The sequence below is a fragment of the Monopterus albus genome, unplaced genomic scaffold (genome assembly GCF_001952655.1).
Source record: "Monopterus albus unplaced genomic scaffold, M_albus_1.0 scaffold119.1, whole genome shotgun sequence".
Classification (NCBI taxonomy): Eukaryota; Metazoa; Chordata; class Actinopteri; order Synbranchiformes; family Synbranchidae; genus Monopterus; species Monopterus albus.
In genome coordinates, this window is record NW_018127999.1 from 1,192,840 (window position 1) to 1,207,615 (window position 14,776).

Here is a 14,776-nt window from a genome sequence, read left to right on the forward strand (position 1 = left end):
GAGATCTCCTCTCCTTCCTCATGTCCACTATCATCTCCTTCGTCTTGTCCGTGTTGAGGCTGACATTATTGTCCTTGCACCGTGACACCAGACCGGCCACCTCCCTCCTGTGGGCTGCTTCGTCCCCGCTGGTGATGCCACCTATCACTGCGGTGTCGTCCGCGAACTTTAGGGTGATGTTGTTTTTGTGGGAGGTGACACAGTTGTGGGTGAACAGGGTATAGAGGATGGGACTGAGGACACATCCCTGTGGGGTGCCAATGTTTGTGATAGCTGGCTGAAGTCCGATTGCCAATCCTGACAGTACAGTACAATTGTGTAAAAATATTCTAGGAAAGTCACTTTCGGCTTTTCCTGTTTAGAGGTCGCCATAGCAAATTGTCACACTGATGATTCACATGTTGGCATTTGGCACGTGTTCTACGCCGGATGCCCTTCCTGACGCGACCCTGACTTGAACCCGGACCACAGCAGCGAGAGCACTGCACCTTAACCGCTAGCCTACCAGGGACTGTGTAAAAATATTCTTTTACAAGTAAAAGTCATGTAGTCAAAATGTTACTTAACTAAAGGTAAAAAAGTATTAGCATCAAAACATAAAATAATAACAGTAAAAGTACTCATGCTGAATGGCACATTTAACATTATGTATATCATATGATTTAACTATAATTACTGAGGCTTTATTGTGTTTATTACATTAAAGGTTGCAGTTGGTAAAAGGTGGAGCTAGTTTTAACTATCTGATCTGAAGTACTGCTGGGTAGCTTGTGATTTTTCCACCAGAGATCAATAAAGTTTTATGACTACACTGTATTTTTGTATTATCTGGTTCTGAAAAGTAACTACAGGGCGGGCCACGGAAAAGTAGCTCTTGTACTCAGAGCGTGGTATTGGAGGCGGGCTACTTTTCCGTGGCCCGCCCTGTAGTAACTAAAGTTCTAAAATAAATGTAGTGGAATAAAAAGTACAATATTTACCTCTAAAATGTAGTGAGGTCAAAGTGTAAAGTAGCACAAAAACAAAATGCACACAGTACCATCCATATTAATGGGATGGTTTCTGAATGTGTCTCCAGCTTCAAATTCCTGGGGACCCACATTTCAGAGGATCTGTCCTGGACCACCAACACCTGAAGCCTGGTTAAGAAGGCCCACCAGCACCTCTTCATCCTGAGGACACTGAAGAAGAACCACCTCTCTTCAGCCAGGTCAGTGAAGGTCAGGTTCAGTAATGTAATTATATTTCACGACAGCAACAGTGCAGCTCTGCACTGGCCGGCAAAGTGTGTGAATTTCACACCTGAAACTCCAAGCATCCAAATTATATAATCCATCCATTATCTATGCCGCTTATTCCTGAATAGGGTTGTGGGGCGGGGCTGGAGTCAATCCCAGCTGACATAGGGTGAAAAGCGGGGTCCACCCTGGACAGGTCGCCAGTCTATCACAGGGCTGACATATAGACAAACAACCACTCACACACACTCCTGTGGGTGATTTAGAGTAACCAGTCAACCTAAGCTGCATGCCTTTGGACTGCGGGAGGAAGCCAGAGTACCCGGAGAGAACCCACGCAGGTACAGGGAGAACATGCAGACTCCACACAGAAAACCCAGAACCTTCCTGCCTTGAGGCAACAGCAATAACCACTGCACAGTTATGCCACCCCAAAATTATCTAATAATCTATTTAAATGACAACACAGTCCAGGCTGTTTACCCCAGTGTGTCTGTGAAGGACCCATATGACAAGTATGTCAAAACCCTGCAGCACACTGAAGCAGTGGCAGCATCGAGACACCAGAGGTCAGACTTGAGCTGTGCAATACATTAACCATCATATGCAGGTCTCATTATTCCAGCTTGGTATGTACAGATAGATATTGTTAAAAGTACTAAATTATTATTTCAGTCTTTCACTTCACAGGTATCTGTTGCTACTGTACTGTATGTGGAGCTCATTTTTAATTATTTTCTATTGGACTATAACTGATTACTTAAGAAAATATAAATCTGATAATAATCAATCTAAATGATTCTTTAGTTTCTAAAATTCAGAGCCCAAAGTGAAACTTTCACAATACAAACATAAAAAATTATGATATTAAAATGGTGGTGTTCTTTTTCTGTCACTCAGCTAATCAGTCAATCTAATCAGTTGTTATAGTCTATGACAAACCACCATATGTATGTATATATAGTAGTATGAAAAGTACAAATAAGAAAAGATTGTAAAAGTACAATATTCAGATTTTTTAATGAAATAAAAGTAGAAATACCATACTATTTCACAAGTACAAGTCCTGCTTTTAAAATGTTACTTTACTAAAAGTACCAAAGTATTAGCATACTAGTACTAAAGTAAAAGTAGCCTACTCATTATATAGAATGGCACATTTTACATACAAATATATCATTGATGCATTATTGTGTTCATCACGTCAGTGTTGCTGCTGTTAAAGGTGGAGCTAAAAATAATGGTATTATTTTACTTTGCTGGGCTTGTGAACTTCACACCTGAAGATCAATAAAATCTGACTATGGGTGTAGTGTATTTTGATTCAGAAAAGTAAACTTATCAAACATGTATAGTGCAGTAAAAGATAGCTACAATATTTGCTTCTAAAATGTAGTGAAGTTGAAGTATGAAGTAGCATAAAATTAAAATACTTAAGTAAACTTGACACCCCACTTCAAAATTGTACTTAAGTAGGTTTACAGTAGGCCTACTTGAGTAAATGTAACTTACTTATTTACTTCCCACCAATGAACTTTATACCATACTAAATAATAACTGAAGTGAAGGATGTTCTACTATTCTCACTCATTACTTATTAAATGTATTTTCCTTCTCCATGTACCACCAGAGGAGTTTCAACCCTCATCTGGATACATGTGGAATGCAGGAAAAAACATCTTCAGGTCAAAGGCAGGTAGCGACCACTTCTGTGTACGTCACGTGTCAGCTGACCAAGAATCCGCCAATCACAACTCGCTTGCGGTGCCAAATAAATTGCTGGCGAAACTCTGGAAGGACTCGGAGCGAAAAATAGGAAAGGCTGTGGAGAAAAGAAGATGGAGGTAACACACAGGGGTAAGTCACTCGTTTATTTGGCTTTTACCATTTCGATAGAATCGGTTTTTGCTGAGTATAAAGATGGAGCAGGGCGCAAGACTGTAGTAGCCTATTGACAAAGCAGTCAGCAATAGGGAAGTGTAGTGTTACCTGAAACGCAGCATCGTTCACAGTATTCGCAAAGACTGCACTTACGTTATTTTTGTGTTCGCACTTTTCTTTCAGTAAACCAGCATAGTCCCATCTGTAGCCTATTATTCATATAATGTTTAATTAAATTTAATACATGGGCCATACGGGTAATGAAGCGTAGATAATAGATGGATGAAACGGAATTTGGTTAATACAATGTCAGAAATATATCGAAGGTCAAACCTCAATTTTTTCTGTTTAGCCAATTTAAGTCAATAATAAATTACATGAGCTGTAAACTTCAGCTTCAACTTTATTGTCCCAGAGGGGGGAAATTTGTTTCACAGTCACCTTAAAAGACAAACAAGCAAAAAAGAAAAAAAAAACTCCAAGCAGCAGTATCATATTCCCCCTTTTAGTTTTAACCCTGTTCTTTTGTCTGAAGGCCCCAAGAAGTAAATAGAATATGAACAGATGGACAGATAAATGAAGAAAAATTTGATTGGAGGACAATAAATCAATTAACTTTATTGGTCGGTACAGGAATCAGCTTCAAGTAGATTTAATTGGTCATAAGAGATTTGACTGACTAAGATCATTTTTGTTGGAAGATACAGTCACAGCAATTAATAGTGAATGAATGAATAAAAAGTGTTAGTTTATTTATTCAGTCATCACTCATAATGTAATAAGTACATTCAGTATAAATCAATAAATTCATAGTCTGTGTATTAAATGGTGACTGAAAAGGCTCAGGCAGAAGCAGAGCTTAGACAGTATATGCCCAGCATACATTGTCTGTTTAAACAACGCTCCATAAATAAAAAAAGAAAAAAAAAATCACTGACACTTACTGCCCTCAAAAATAAAACCATTCTTCTGAAAACAGAAATGAATTACACATTTTAAAATTTGTCAGTGTTATTCCTTAATTTAACCCCAACAAAGGAAATGCATGTCCTTGTAATCCTTTTTTTTTAGCTTTTTGTTTACAAATATGCTTTGTCCTTTAATAATCACATCACAGATTTTTAAATTTAACCAGCTAGTCAAACCCCAACAAACCCTCAAATTTCTCTGTTGTGTGTGTGCGCGTGTATGAGCATATCAGTGTTGCTGATGTGGCCAAAAGCTTCACACTGTTTGATTAGCAGATGTTGTTGGATACCACACAGATAACGACTGATCAAAAATGAAAATTAGCAAATAAGATACTCCAATAAATCAACTAGTTACCTAGTAATCATCAGTGTAGTACAAAGCTGAGGGACAACTAGTCATCAACCCTAGAATTGAATAGAGTGCAGAAGAAACTAGAGATGCATGTCCTGTCGTAAATGCGTGCAGATGCTGATATGCTGAAAGATCGTCCTAAAAATGCCTGGAATCAATTGCTGAAACAGCTGAAGGATGAGAAGAAATGGCTGAAGTTCTTTGTTGAAATAGTTGAGAAGAAATGACTGAAGTTCTTTGTTGAATAATCTGAAGGATGAGATGCAATAAAGTAGGAATGGCCTTGAAGAGCTAAACATTTTGATACCTGAAGTTAGATACCTGAATGGCCTGTATAGCTGAAAGTATGCTGGACTTATAAAGTGCCAAAAAAAAGATCCCAGAATAATCAGGAGAACATATTGTGGATGCTTTACAGCGTCCACACAATAAAATAATTTTTCAATCTGGTTTTTGTTTTTGGTACTTTAAACCTCCTTCCTGAGGGGGAGAAGCCCAAATTCACCAAGGCAGGCATTTAATGATTTGACCTGATGATTATTGTACCATGGAAAGTTAAAAAGCAGTTTGAGACCTTCCTTTTTTATAATAAACAGCAAAACATTTAATGTCTTATCTTTTACCAGTAATACTTTTGGGACAGAGCAGTTTTTTACTGAACTTCCAAAATCATCCATAATCATCATAACAATAAATTATGTGGTTACAAACTTAAATATATGTGGTTATGAACATGTTCTACTTCTGTCTGTATGTATTATTTTTTTCTGCAGACACAAGGGGATCCACCACAACAAGCAGCAGCGCCCACAGACAGGTAATAATGGAACACCATTTCTAGAAAACAGTCAACGGCAGCTTGGGTAAAAGCTGACATTTCACAAGATCTGGTAAAAGTGACATCAAGCCCTGGATTTAATTCCAGCAGAGTGAACTGATTCAGTTTGTGTTTCTAGGCTTTCACTAAATGCACGGTGCATTTGTTAGACACATTTGTGCATTTTACATTTAGCGTTTAAGAGGAAAAAGAACATTCATTGTTTCTGCTGGATTTAACCCTCATAATTTCTGCACACCTTGGCCCCTATATTTATACTTAAACAGGAGAATTATGTAGTTAATCATTGCACTAAAATAATGATGTGATTCTTCTGATCGATGGATTTTATTTAATCATTAAAAATACACAAACTCTTCACTGCATTATTTCTTTTATTTTCACTGTGGTTCTCCTGTAATGCTATGCTTAAAATATGGCATATGTAGTATCCTCAGAGTAACAGAGGGTTTATACACAATTGTTGGCTTTTCTCTGTGCAGGAGGGCTCTGGAGGACTGTGGGACTCTGTGAAGAAAGCTGTGCTTGTCATCGGATCTGGATTCTTATTCTTGGCTGCATTCGGCAACTCACTGACATGGTAGGATCTGCTTACATGTTAGTGTCAGCATACAATGAACTAGCAGTTTATAATAAAATGAGCCTGAGGAATATTACATTAATGCACAGTAGGAAATGTATTTTCCACAACAAGAAGAGCAGGACTAGGAATTGAACAGAAGAGACCTGAATTGGCAGGCAGGACTGGACAAGATAGAGCATAGGAGCATACTACATGATAGGATGACAAGACAATGCAGAAAGATTTTGGGAGGATGTGTCACATGGCTAGAAATTACATGATGTGCCATGACAGAATGAGACAGGACTAAATATGATGAGACATGAGGTCTGCTCAGGCTGGGACTGGACATGACAGGACTAAATGTGACTTGATGTGATATAATGGCACTAGATATATAACGGAACCAGACTAGACATGACGTGAAGGTATATGTTCAACAGGTTAACTGTGTTTATGCTTGGTGGTTTGTATGGAGTGTGACTGGATATTTACTATGGTGTTTCCCTGCATTTCATACTGTGGCTTCTGACTAGGTTGTCTTTAAAGTGGTTTTTTAGGGCATCATCAAGTTTGCTAGTTAAGATGTGGTAGGACTGGGTCATGAGACAGGACTTGAGGATAAGAGCAAATTATTGTACATATATGATAGGATAGCATAAGTGGGTTGTGAGGGTGTCACTGGGATTTTGCTGTGTGGTTTCTTATATCATCTGAGTGTTTGTTTTGTTGAGTGAGGTATTTGGTTGCTAGAATATTTCATGGCTCTTGCTAGATGGGTGCTGGAGCTTTTCTGGGCATTTGCTGGTGCATTTTTAGGTGGTTGTTAGGACACATCTGAACTCGTATCACACTTAGCGGAAATTGAATATTTCAGACTATGGGTAAAACATAGATACTGGATTTGAATGTCCATTACCTGAAAGAGATAAAGAAACCATGTAAAAATGTTGTTGTAAATTTGACACGACACCAATTCCTCCTACAGGCATCTTCAGAGGTTCTGGGGAGCTTCAGGAGATTTCTGGCAGAACTTGTGGACCACGTTGTATGTGGCATTTGAAGGACATGATGCTGCTTTGTTCTTCTTAGGTAAGAAGCCACTGGTTATTTTTGAGGAACATGTTGCAGCACTATGAAGTATTTATCACTGCATTTTGAAATTATATTAGGCACATCTCCTCTGACACACAAACAGGGGTTCGCTTTCAAAATTATAGGAATGCACAAAAAGATACCTTATTTGGTACCAGCTACAGAGGAAATGCCATGTTCAGTTCTTCATATCAAGTCACAACATCTGGTGTCAACTTGCTCACTTTTTTGAGACAGCCATCATGTTGCTCTGTCATGAACAGTCTGACTGTTTCTGCACATTGGAAGGAATTATCTAGAGATGCACCGATTGCAGCAATAAGGGAACGGGTTTGAGCCCCGGCCGACCGGGGGCCTTTCTGTGTGGAGTTTGCATGTTCTCCCTCTGTCTACGTGGGTTTTCTCCGGGTACTCCGGCTTCCTCCCCCACTTCAAAGACATGCAGCTTAGGTTGATTGGTTACTCTCAGGTTCTTTTGTGGGACCTGAATAATAACAGGACATTCGCCACAAAGCAATGGAAACAGGCCTGAATGTAAACTGTGTTTTAGTATGTTATAACCCCTCACTACCCCACCAAGCGTAATGACATATCCAACTCCACCATGTGAATTGCTAAGTGTGATGTTTGAAGTTCACTGGGGAAAATACTATTAACCAATTTTTGTGTATTGCAGCTTTAATGCTTTGTTGCCTTTTTATCTAACTTTTTATTTAAAGACTAAGTGTTCTTTCTGGCTTTTGACTCGTTACCTGACTCCAAAGGAGAGCTGCACAAGAATTCCTATATGCCTAGACTGTCTGATTATGCATAAATGGCAAATAAAAATCCTGACTTGACTTGACTCTAAATCACCCATAGGAATGAGTGTAAGTGGTTATTTGTCTATACAGTATTGTTCAAAATAATAGCAGTACAATGTGACTAACCAGAATAATCCAGGTTTATGTATATTTTTTATTGCTACATGGCAAACAAGTTGCCAGTAGGTGCAGTAGATTCTCAGAAAGCAAACAAGACCCAGCATTCATGATATGCACGCTCTTAAGGCTGTGCAATTGGGCAATTAGTTGAAAGGGGTGTGTTCAAAAAAATAGCAGTGTGGCATTCAATCAGTGAGGTCATCAATTTTGTGAAATAACAGGTGTGAATCAGGTGGCCCCTATTTAAGGATGAAGCCAGCACTTGTTGAACATGCATTTGAAAGCCTGAGGAAAATGCGTCGTTCAAGACATTGTTCAGAAGAACAGCGTACTTTGATTAAAAAGTTGATTGGAGAGGGGAAAACCTATAAAGAGGTGCAAAAAATTATAGGCTGTTCAGCTAAAATGATCTCCAATGCCTGAAAATGGAGAGCAAAACCAGAGAGACGTGGAAGAAAACGGAAAACAACCATCAAAAGGGATCGAAGAATAACCAGAATGGCAAAGGCCCAGCCAATGATCAGCTCCAGGATGATCAAAGACAGTCTGGAGTTACCTGTAAGTACTGTGACAGTTAGAAGACGTCTGTGTGAAGCTAATCTATTTTCAAGAATCCCCCGCAAAGTCCCTCTGTTAAAAAAAAGGCACGTGCAGAAGAGGTTACAATTTGCCAAAGAACACATCAACTGGCCTAAAGAGAAATGGAGGAACATTTTGTGGACTGATGAGAGTAAAATTGTTTTTTTTGGGTCCAAGGGCCACAGACAGTTTGTGAGACGACCCCCAAACTCTGAATTCAAGCCACAGTACACAGTGAAGACAGTGAAGCATGGTGGTGCAAGCATCATGATATGGGCATGTTTCTCCTACTATGGTGTTGGGCCTATTTATCGCATACCAGGGATCATGGATCAGTTTGCATATGTCAAAATACTTGAAGAGGTCATGTTGCCTTATGCTGAAGAGGACATGCCCTTGAAATGGTTGTTTCAACAAGACAATGACCCCAAACACACTAGTAAACGAGCAAAGTCTTGGTTCCAAACCAACAAAATTAATGTTATGGAGTGGCCAGCCCAATCCCCGGACCTTAATCCAATCGAGAACTTGTGGGGTGATATCAAAAATGCTGTTTCTGAAGCAAAACCAAGAAATGTAAATGAATTGTGGAATGTTGTTAAAGAATCATGGAGTGGAATAACAGCTGAAAGGTGCCACAAGTTGGTTGACTCCATGCCACACAGATGTGAAGCAGTTATAAAAAACTGTGGTCATACAACTAAATATTAGTTTAGTGATTCACAGGATTGCTAAATCCTAGAAACAAAAACGTTTGTACAACATAGTTTTGTGTTTGTACAGTCAACGGCAGACACTGCTATTTTTTTGAACACACCCCTTTCAACTAATTGCCCAATTGCACAGCCTTAAGAGCGTGCATATCATGAATGCTGGGTCTTGTTTGCTTTCTGAGAATCTACTGCACCTACTGGTAACTTGTTTACCATGTAGCAATAAAAAATATACTAAAAACCTGGATTATTCTGGTTAGTCACATTGTACTGCTATTATTTTGAACAATACTGTATGTCAGCCCTGTGATATACTGGCGACCTGTCCCGCCCAGTATAGACACAAGTGCCAGCCTCACTCAAGGTGGACATGAGATATTATGCTCCGCACGCACTGTACTTTTGGCCTGTGACACTGTGTGCATGACGTGAACTGTCATGCCTCTAGATCTGATGGCACAGAATCAAAAGTCTCAGGTTGATTGACCGGTCAAGGCTGCTTTAGGATTATCCCTTGTTATGGATGTAGGACATAATGTCCTACATCATGTACAAAGTTCTTCCATAGCGATAACGTATTATGAAAAGTACAAGTATGCAAGTCATACATAGTGCAATAAAGATTTCACAAGGTACTAGTCTGCTTATTGCGTTGATTGTTCCCTGTAATGTCGATCAGTCTTTATCAGTTATTTCAAGAATTTGAGGATGGGGGAAAATATTTTAAGAGATCCTTTTATTGATGTGACCTGAAGACTTTTAATCAGATGTCTGACCAGCTCTCATGGTTGGCTGAAAAATAAAATGCAATAAACCTCCTTAAAGGTCTGTTGCACAAGTCTTTGGTCCACTTTAAGCTGTGTAGAAAGTAGTGAAATCTTCAGGCCCCGGTCAGGAGTCGTCATATTGTCCCTCTCTCTCTCTCTCAACAGGGACCGTGTTACTCCCCGCTCTGCTCTTCTGGTTGTTCAATGCTCTGCTGCTTGTGGTGGACACCACAGGGAAACCCTCCTTCATCACTCGCTACCGGATCCAGGTGGACGAGAATAAACCGGTAGGCTCCAGGCTCCACAGTGATTTGATTTTGTCTTATAGTTTTTCCTCAATGTCATTATATAAAGGTTTTAAGTGTTTCTTATCCTCAAGTTTAGTATCTGCAGTTTTTTTGCAGCCATTTATTATTGTACTACCAATATTACCACAGGTACTTCTACTGCCTTTGCTACACTTAATATTTATATAAGTTTTTACATAGAAATACCAGCAGCACTTAGTCCTATTAGCAGTACTGTTTCTATGGAACCTGCTTCTGCTGGGGCATCAGTTCGTGGCCCCTTCACACAGTGAGTGCTTCCATTTGCAGCCGGTGCTGAGTCAAGAAAATGATTTTATGGCATTTTACATGGTGAAGGACAATACAACAACACAGTACATCCATCTAATCTCAGTCTCCCCACCTTTATATAGACCTCATAATCTACTGCTTACCTGTCTAGTTCAACTGCATATGAATAAATGAAAAGATAAATGAAGAAAAATTTGATTGGAAGACAATAAATCAATTAACTTTATTGGTCAAAAGAGATTTGACTATCTCATTTTTGTCACAGCAATTAATAGTGCATGAACGCATAAAAAAGTGTTAGTTTATTTATTCAGTCATCACTCATAATGTAATAAGTACATTCAGTATAAATCAATAAATTCATAGTCTGTGTATTAAATGGTGACTGAAAAGGCTCAGGCAGAAGCAGAGCTTAGACAGTATATGCCCAGCATACATTGTCTGTTTAAACAACGCTCCATAAATAAAAAAAGAAAAAAAAAATCACTGACACTTACTGCCCTCAAAAATAAAACCATTCTTCTGAAAACAGAAATGAATTGCACATTATTAAATTTGTCAGCGTTATTCCTTAATTTTATCCCAAGAAAAGAAATGCACGTCCTTGTAATCCTTTTTTTTTTTTTTAGCTTTTTGTACAGTCAACTTACAAACACCTCTCAGATCATATCTGCTCTCCTGTATTTAAAAGACCCTTTGTACATAATCTGGGAGTGACTTTAATTTTGCTCTGAACATTATTTGCATTATTTTATAATATTCCAAATCATTAAATTTCATTATATGGGACTTGAAAAACAATGAATTTTATACAGAACAGTAACTTTTACTTTCATCTATTAATGTTTTTATTTATTTGTGTAGAAATATTTATTATTTTTTTTCCTCATTTCCTGTGTTAAAGGTTTACTTTGCTTTGTCCTAATCACATAATAGATTTTTAGGGTATTGGTTGAGATAGTTCTAAATTTAACCAGCTAGTCAATTTGTCAAAGAGATCTTATTTCAATAAAATAAACCCCCACATTTTTTTGTTGTGTGTGCGTGAGCACATCAGTGTTGCTGATGTGGCCAAAGGCTTCACACTGTTTGATTAGCAGATGTCATTGGATACTGCAGAGATAACGACTGATAACCAGGACAGGACATGACTCTCAAATCTATTCAGGTCATTGATCAACCGATAGTATGTCTAGGTTAACTAATAAAATTAATAAAAAAACTAACCATTTTATGCAGCTTTGCCTATTTTAAAGCACCTCTTTGTCACAGTAATAATGTTTTATGATGTCAATCATAGAACTTTATTTCTCCTATGATGAGCTTATCTCTGTGTGTGTCTATGGCCCATTGCGCCCAGCAGAGCCATTTAAGTTCAGTGATTGAAAGTAACTGTCTGAACTTGAACCTATTAGTCATAAACAAAGGCAGAACATGTTGTTGTATAGTAACAGTGCAACTTGGTTCATCAGTCTGTCTCAGGATTATTACTGTATAGGTAATACAATGAAAACTATTGGTTTTCAAACATTTTTGTAAACTGAAAATAATTTACTTGAGAAAATGGAAAAAGAAATCATTCTGTACAGCGTTTAATTCAAGACCCAAAATTCTATGTAGCTGTAGTCAACAAGCTTTAGATGGTTGATATAGTGCCAGGACTTGGGTCTTATCAAGTGAAAACCAGCCTGATTAAGAAGGCTCACCAGCGCCTCTTCTTCCTGAGGACTCTGAAGTAGAAACACCTGTCTTCAGCCATCCTGGTGAACTTCTACTGCTGTGCCATTGAGAGCATCTTGACCAGCTGTATCACAGTCTGGTACAGAAACTGCTCTGTTTCTGATGCCAAGGTGTAGCAGCAGGTGGTGAAAACTGCCTGACGCATCACAGGGACTCTACTTCCAGCCATTGAGAGCGTCCACAGAGAACACTGTCTCCGACATGCTCGCAGCGTTCTCGAGGACTCCTCTCACCCTTCTCATTCCATTTCATCCCATTGCACTAGTGTTTTATAAGCTTAATGTACTTTATCCATTACTTGTAATTTAAATCCAAAAAGTCTGTTGTCTATTGTACATTACCCTACATATCTTATATCAGTTATACATATGGTAAATTAGTACTGACTGTACATAGCCATCCCTGGTAGGCTAGTGGTTAAGGCGCAGCGCTCTCGCCGCTGCGGCCCAGGTTCAAATTAGGGTTGCGTAAGGAAGCGCATCCAGTGTAAAAACACTTGCCAAATGTCAACATGCGAGTCGTCAGTGTGACGATTCGCTGTGGCGACCCCTAAACGGGAAAAGCCGAAAGTGACTTTCTTTAGTACTAACTGTAGATACTGTGAATAATGCGCACTCTGCACTGCTGTTATTGCACTTCTGGTTAGATGGTAAACTGTATTTTGTTACCTTGTACTTGTATATTGTAATGACAATAAAGTTGAATTTAATCTAAAAGGTGAGGTCAGGAAGAAAAAGTAGGAGCTCTGTATGTTTGGGACTGTTTCAAATTTAATAGCTAAAATGAAGGAAATGCGTAGTCTTTTCAGGTAACGGCATCCATGACATAGAAATCAAAGGGTAAAACCCAACAAATCTTAAAGGTCATCTTCAGCATTACCACTGACAGGAACATGTAGTATTCATGGAAAGATATCAGGCAAAGAAGAGCATTAGCAACGAGGGTAACGTTGGCATCTACACACTGGGGAGACAGTAGATGTACAGACAGGACTATGGCCAAATTGTGGTCCTAACTTCTGTGTATGAACAGGCTTTGCCAATCTGAAGCTACTGCATTGCACATGTTAGTGCAGTTTAGTCTTGAAATTTTTGTATCTTCATGATCACTACTTTTCATACTGTTCCTTGACAACTTGTATCCTTAAGTAAAATTAAAATCTAAAACTGAAACTAAAGAAAACTGATAGAACTAAAAGGAAATTCAGATTGAATCTAAAATGATATCAAAATAAAACAAGTTTGAAAATGGAAAACTATTATCATCTGCTCTATGTGGATTCAGTGACTAGGGCGATGCGTCTGACTCTGGCCATTGTTTATATTAGAAAAAGGTGTAAGTGACGACACACGATGAGGGATAAAACCATTATGCACTGGTTTCATCAATGTTTTGGTGTAAAACGCGACATGTTATAGTGTGTTGTCCACTAAACAGTGTGACCTTTAATCAAAGCTCACATTAGCATTTTACTATGGCTAGTCAAAGCATCTGCTGAAAATGGCCTGTTTTTAGATTAAAATTTTTATTTATTTATCAGGTAACAGTCATTATTAAGTTTGTTTGAATCCACCTGTGTCAAGTCACCAAATGAAAGCATCAGCAAAACAAATGTAATTTATTGTAAACTAAATACATATTCAGACAGGAATGCAGTTTTACATGATAATGTGTGAGATGATAACCGGCCTTGACCGACTCGTCCCTTGTCCTCCAGGTGGACCCTGTGAAGCTTCGCCAGGCCATCAGGTGTGTCCTCTTCAACCAGATTTTCATCTCCGCACCCATGATGGTGGCAACTTACTTTGTGATGACCTGGAGAGGGGACCCCTGTGGCCCTGAGCTGCCAACCTTCCACTGGGCCTTGATGGAGCTGACTTTCTTTTCCATCATAGACGAAATTCTCTTTTACTACTCACACAGGTAGGGATCAATATTTTTTTAATCACAGTATCTTCAGTGAAAAGTCGCACTTGGAGACACACATTGGAGTGCTGAGCCATTTTACTGCCACCTAGTGGTACGAGACAAACAGTGTGGATATAAAGAAAACAACATATTTTACTCAGTATTGCTACAAATAATGAAAATAATGCCCGTTTACTGAGCAGCAGTTTGTTTTTCTATTACTGCTAAGTTTTTTTTATCTTGCATAATATCAAAAAAAGATAAAGTACATAAGGTGAGATAGTCACAAGACAAAAATCACATTATCAAAGAGTATAACATGTAAACAAGACACCTGAGTAGGCCAGGGGCCCGTTTCAAGAAGGAGGTTTTGTTGAAACTCAGAGTTTGTTAACCCCGAAATGAGGGAAACTCAGAGTTTTCGGTTTCAGAAACGGAGGTAACTTAAACCCGTGAAAGCGGGGTAAGTTAAACCCGTTTCAAAAAGAGAGGTAATCTAAACTCAGAGTCAGTTACTATGGCAACTTACTCTGTGAACCTAACCTGCCGGGGAGCAGGTTTTGTTCGGGAAACTCAGAGTTTCCTCCGGGTCTCCGCCCCTTTTTAAAGTGAAAGGTGTTTAATACCTCAT

At 38.8% G+C, this 14,776-nt stretch overlaps 1 protein-coding gene across 1 annotated transcript in view; it reads left to right on the forward strand.

Moving 5' to 3' along the window:
- The first annotated feature begins 2,868 nt into the window (after positions 1-2,868).
- Positions 2,869-14,776, forward strand: part of faxdc2 (fatty acid hydroxylase domain containing 2) — an 18,262-nt gene continuing 6,354 nt past the window's right edge. Inside the window, exons 1-6 of the mRNA XM_020611951.1 lie at positions 2,869-3,095; positions 5,216-5,259; positions 5,763-5,860; positions 6,831-6,934; positions 10,085-10,206; positions 13,955-14,160. Coding sequence (XP_020467607.1) covers positions 3,077-3,095; positions 5,216-5,259; positions 5,763-5,860; positions 6,831-6,934; positions 10,085-10,206; positions 13,955-14,160 — 593 coding nt within the window. The 5' untranslated portion in view covers positions 2,869-3,076. The remainder of the gene's footprint in view (positions 3,096-5,215; positions 5,260-5,762; positions 5,861-6,830; positions 6,935-10,084; positions 10,207-13,954; positions 14,161-14,776) is intronic.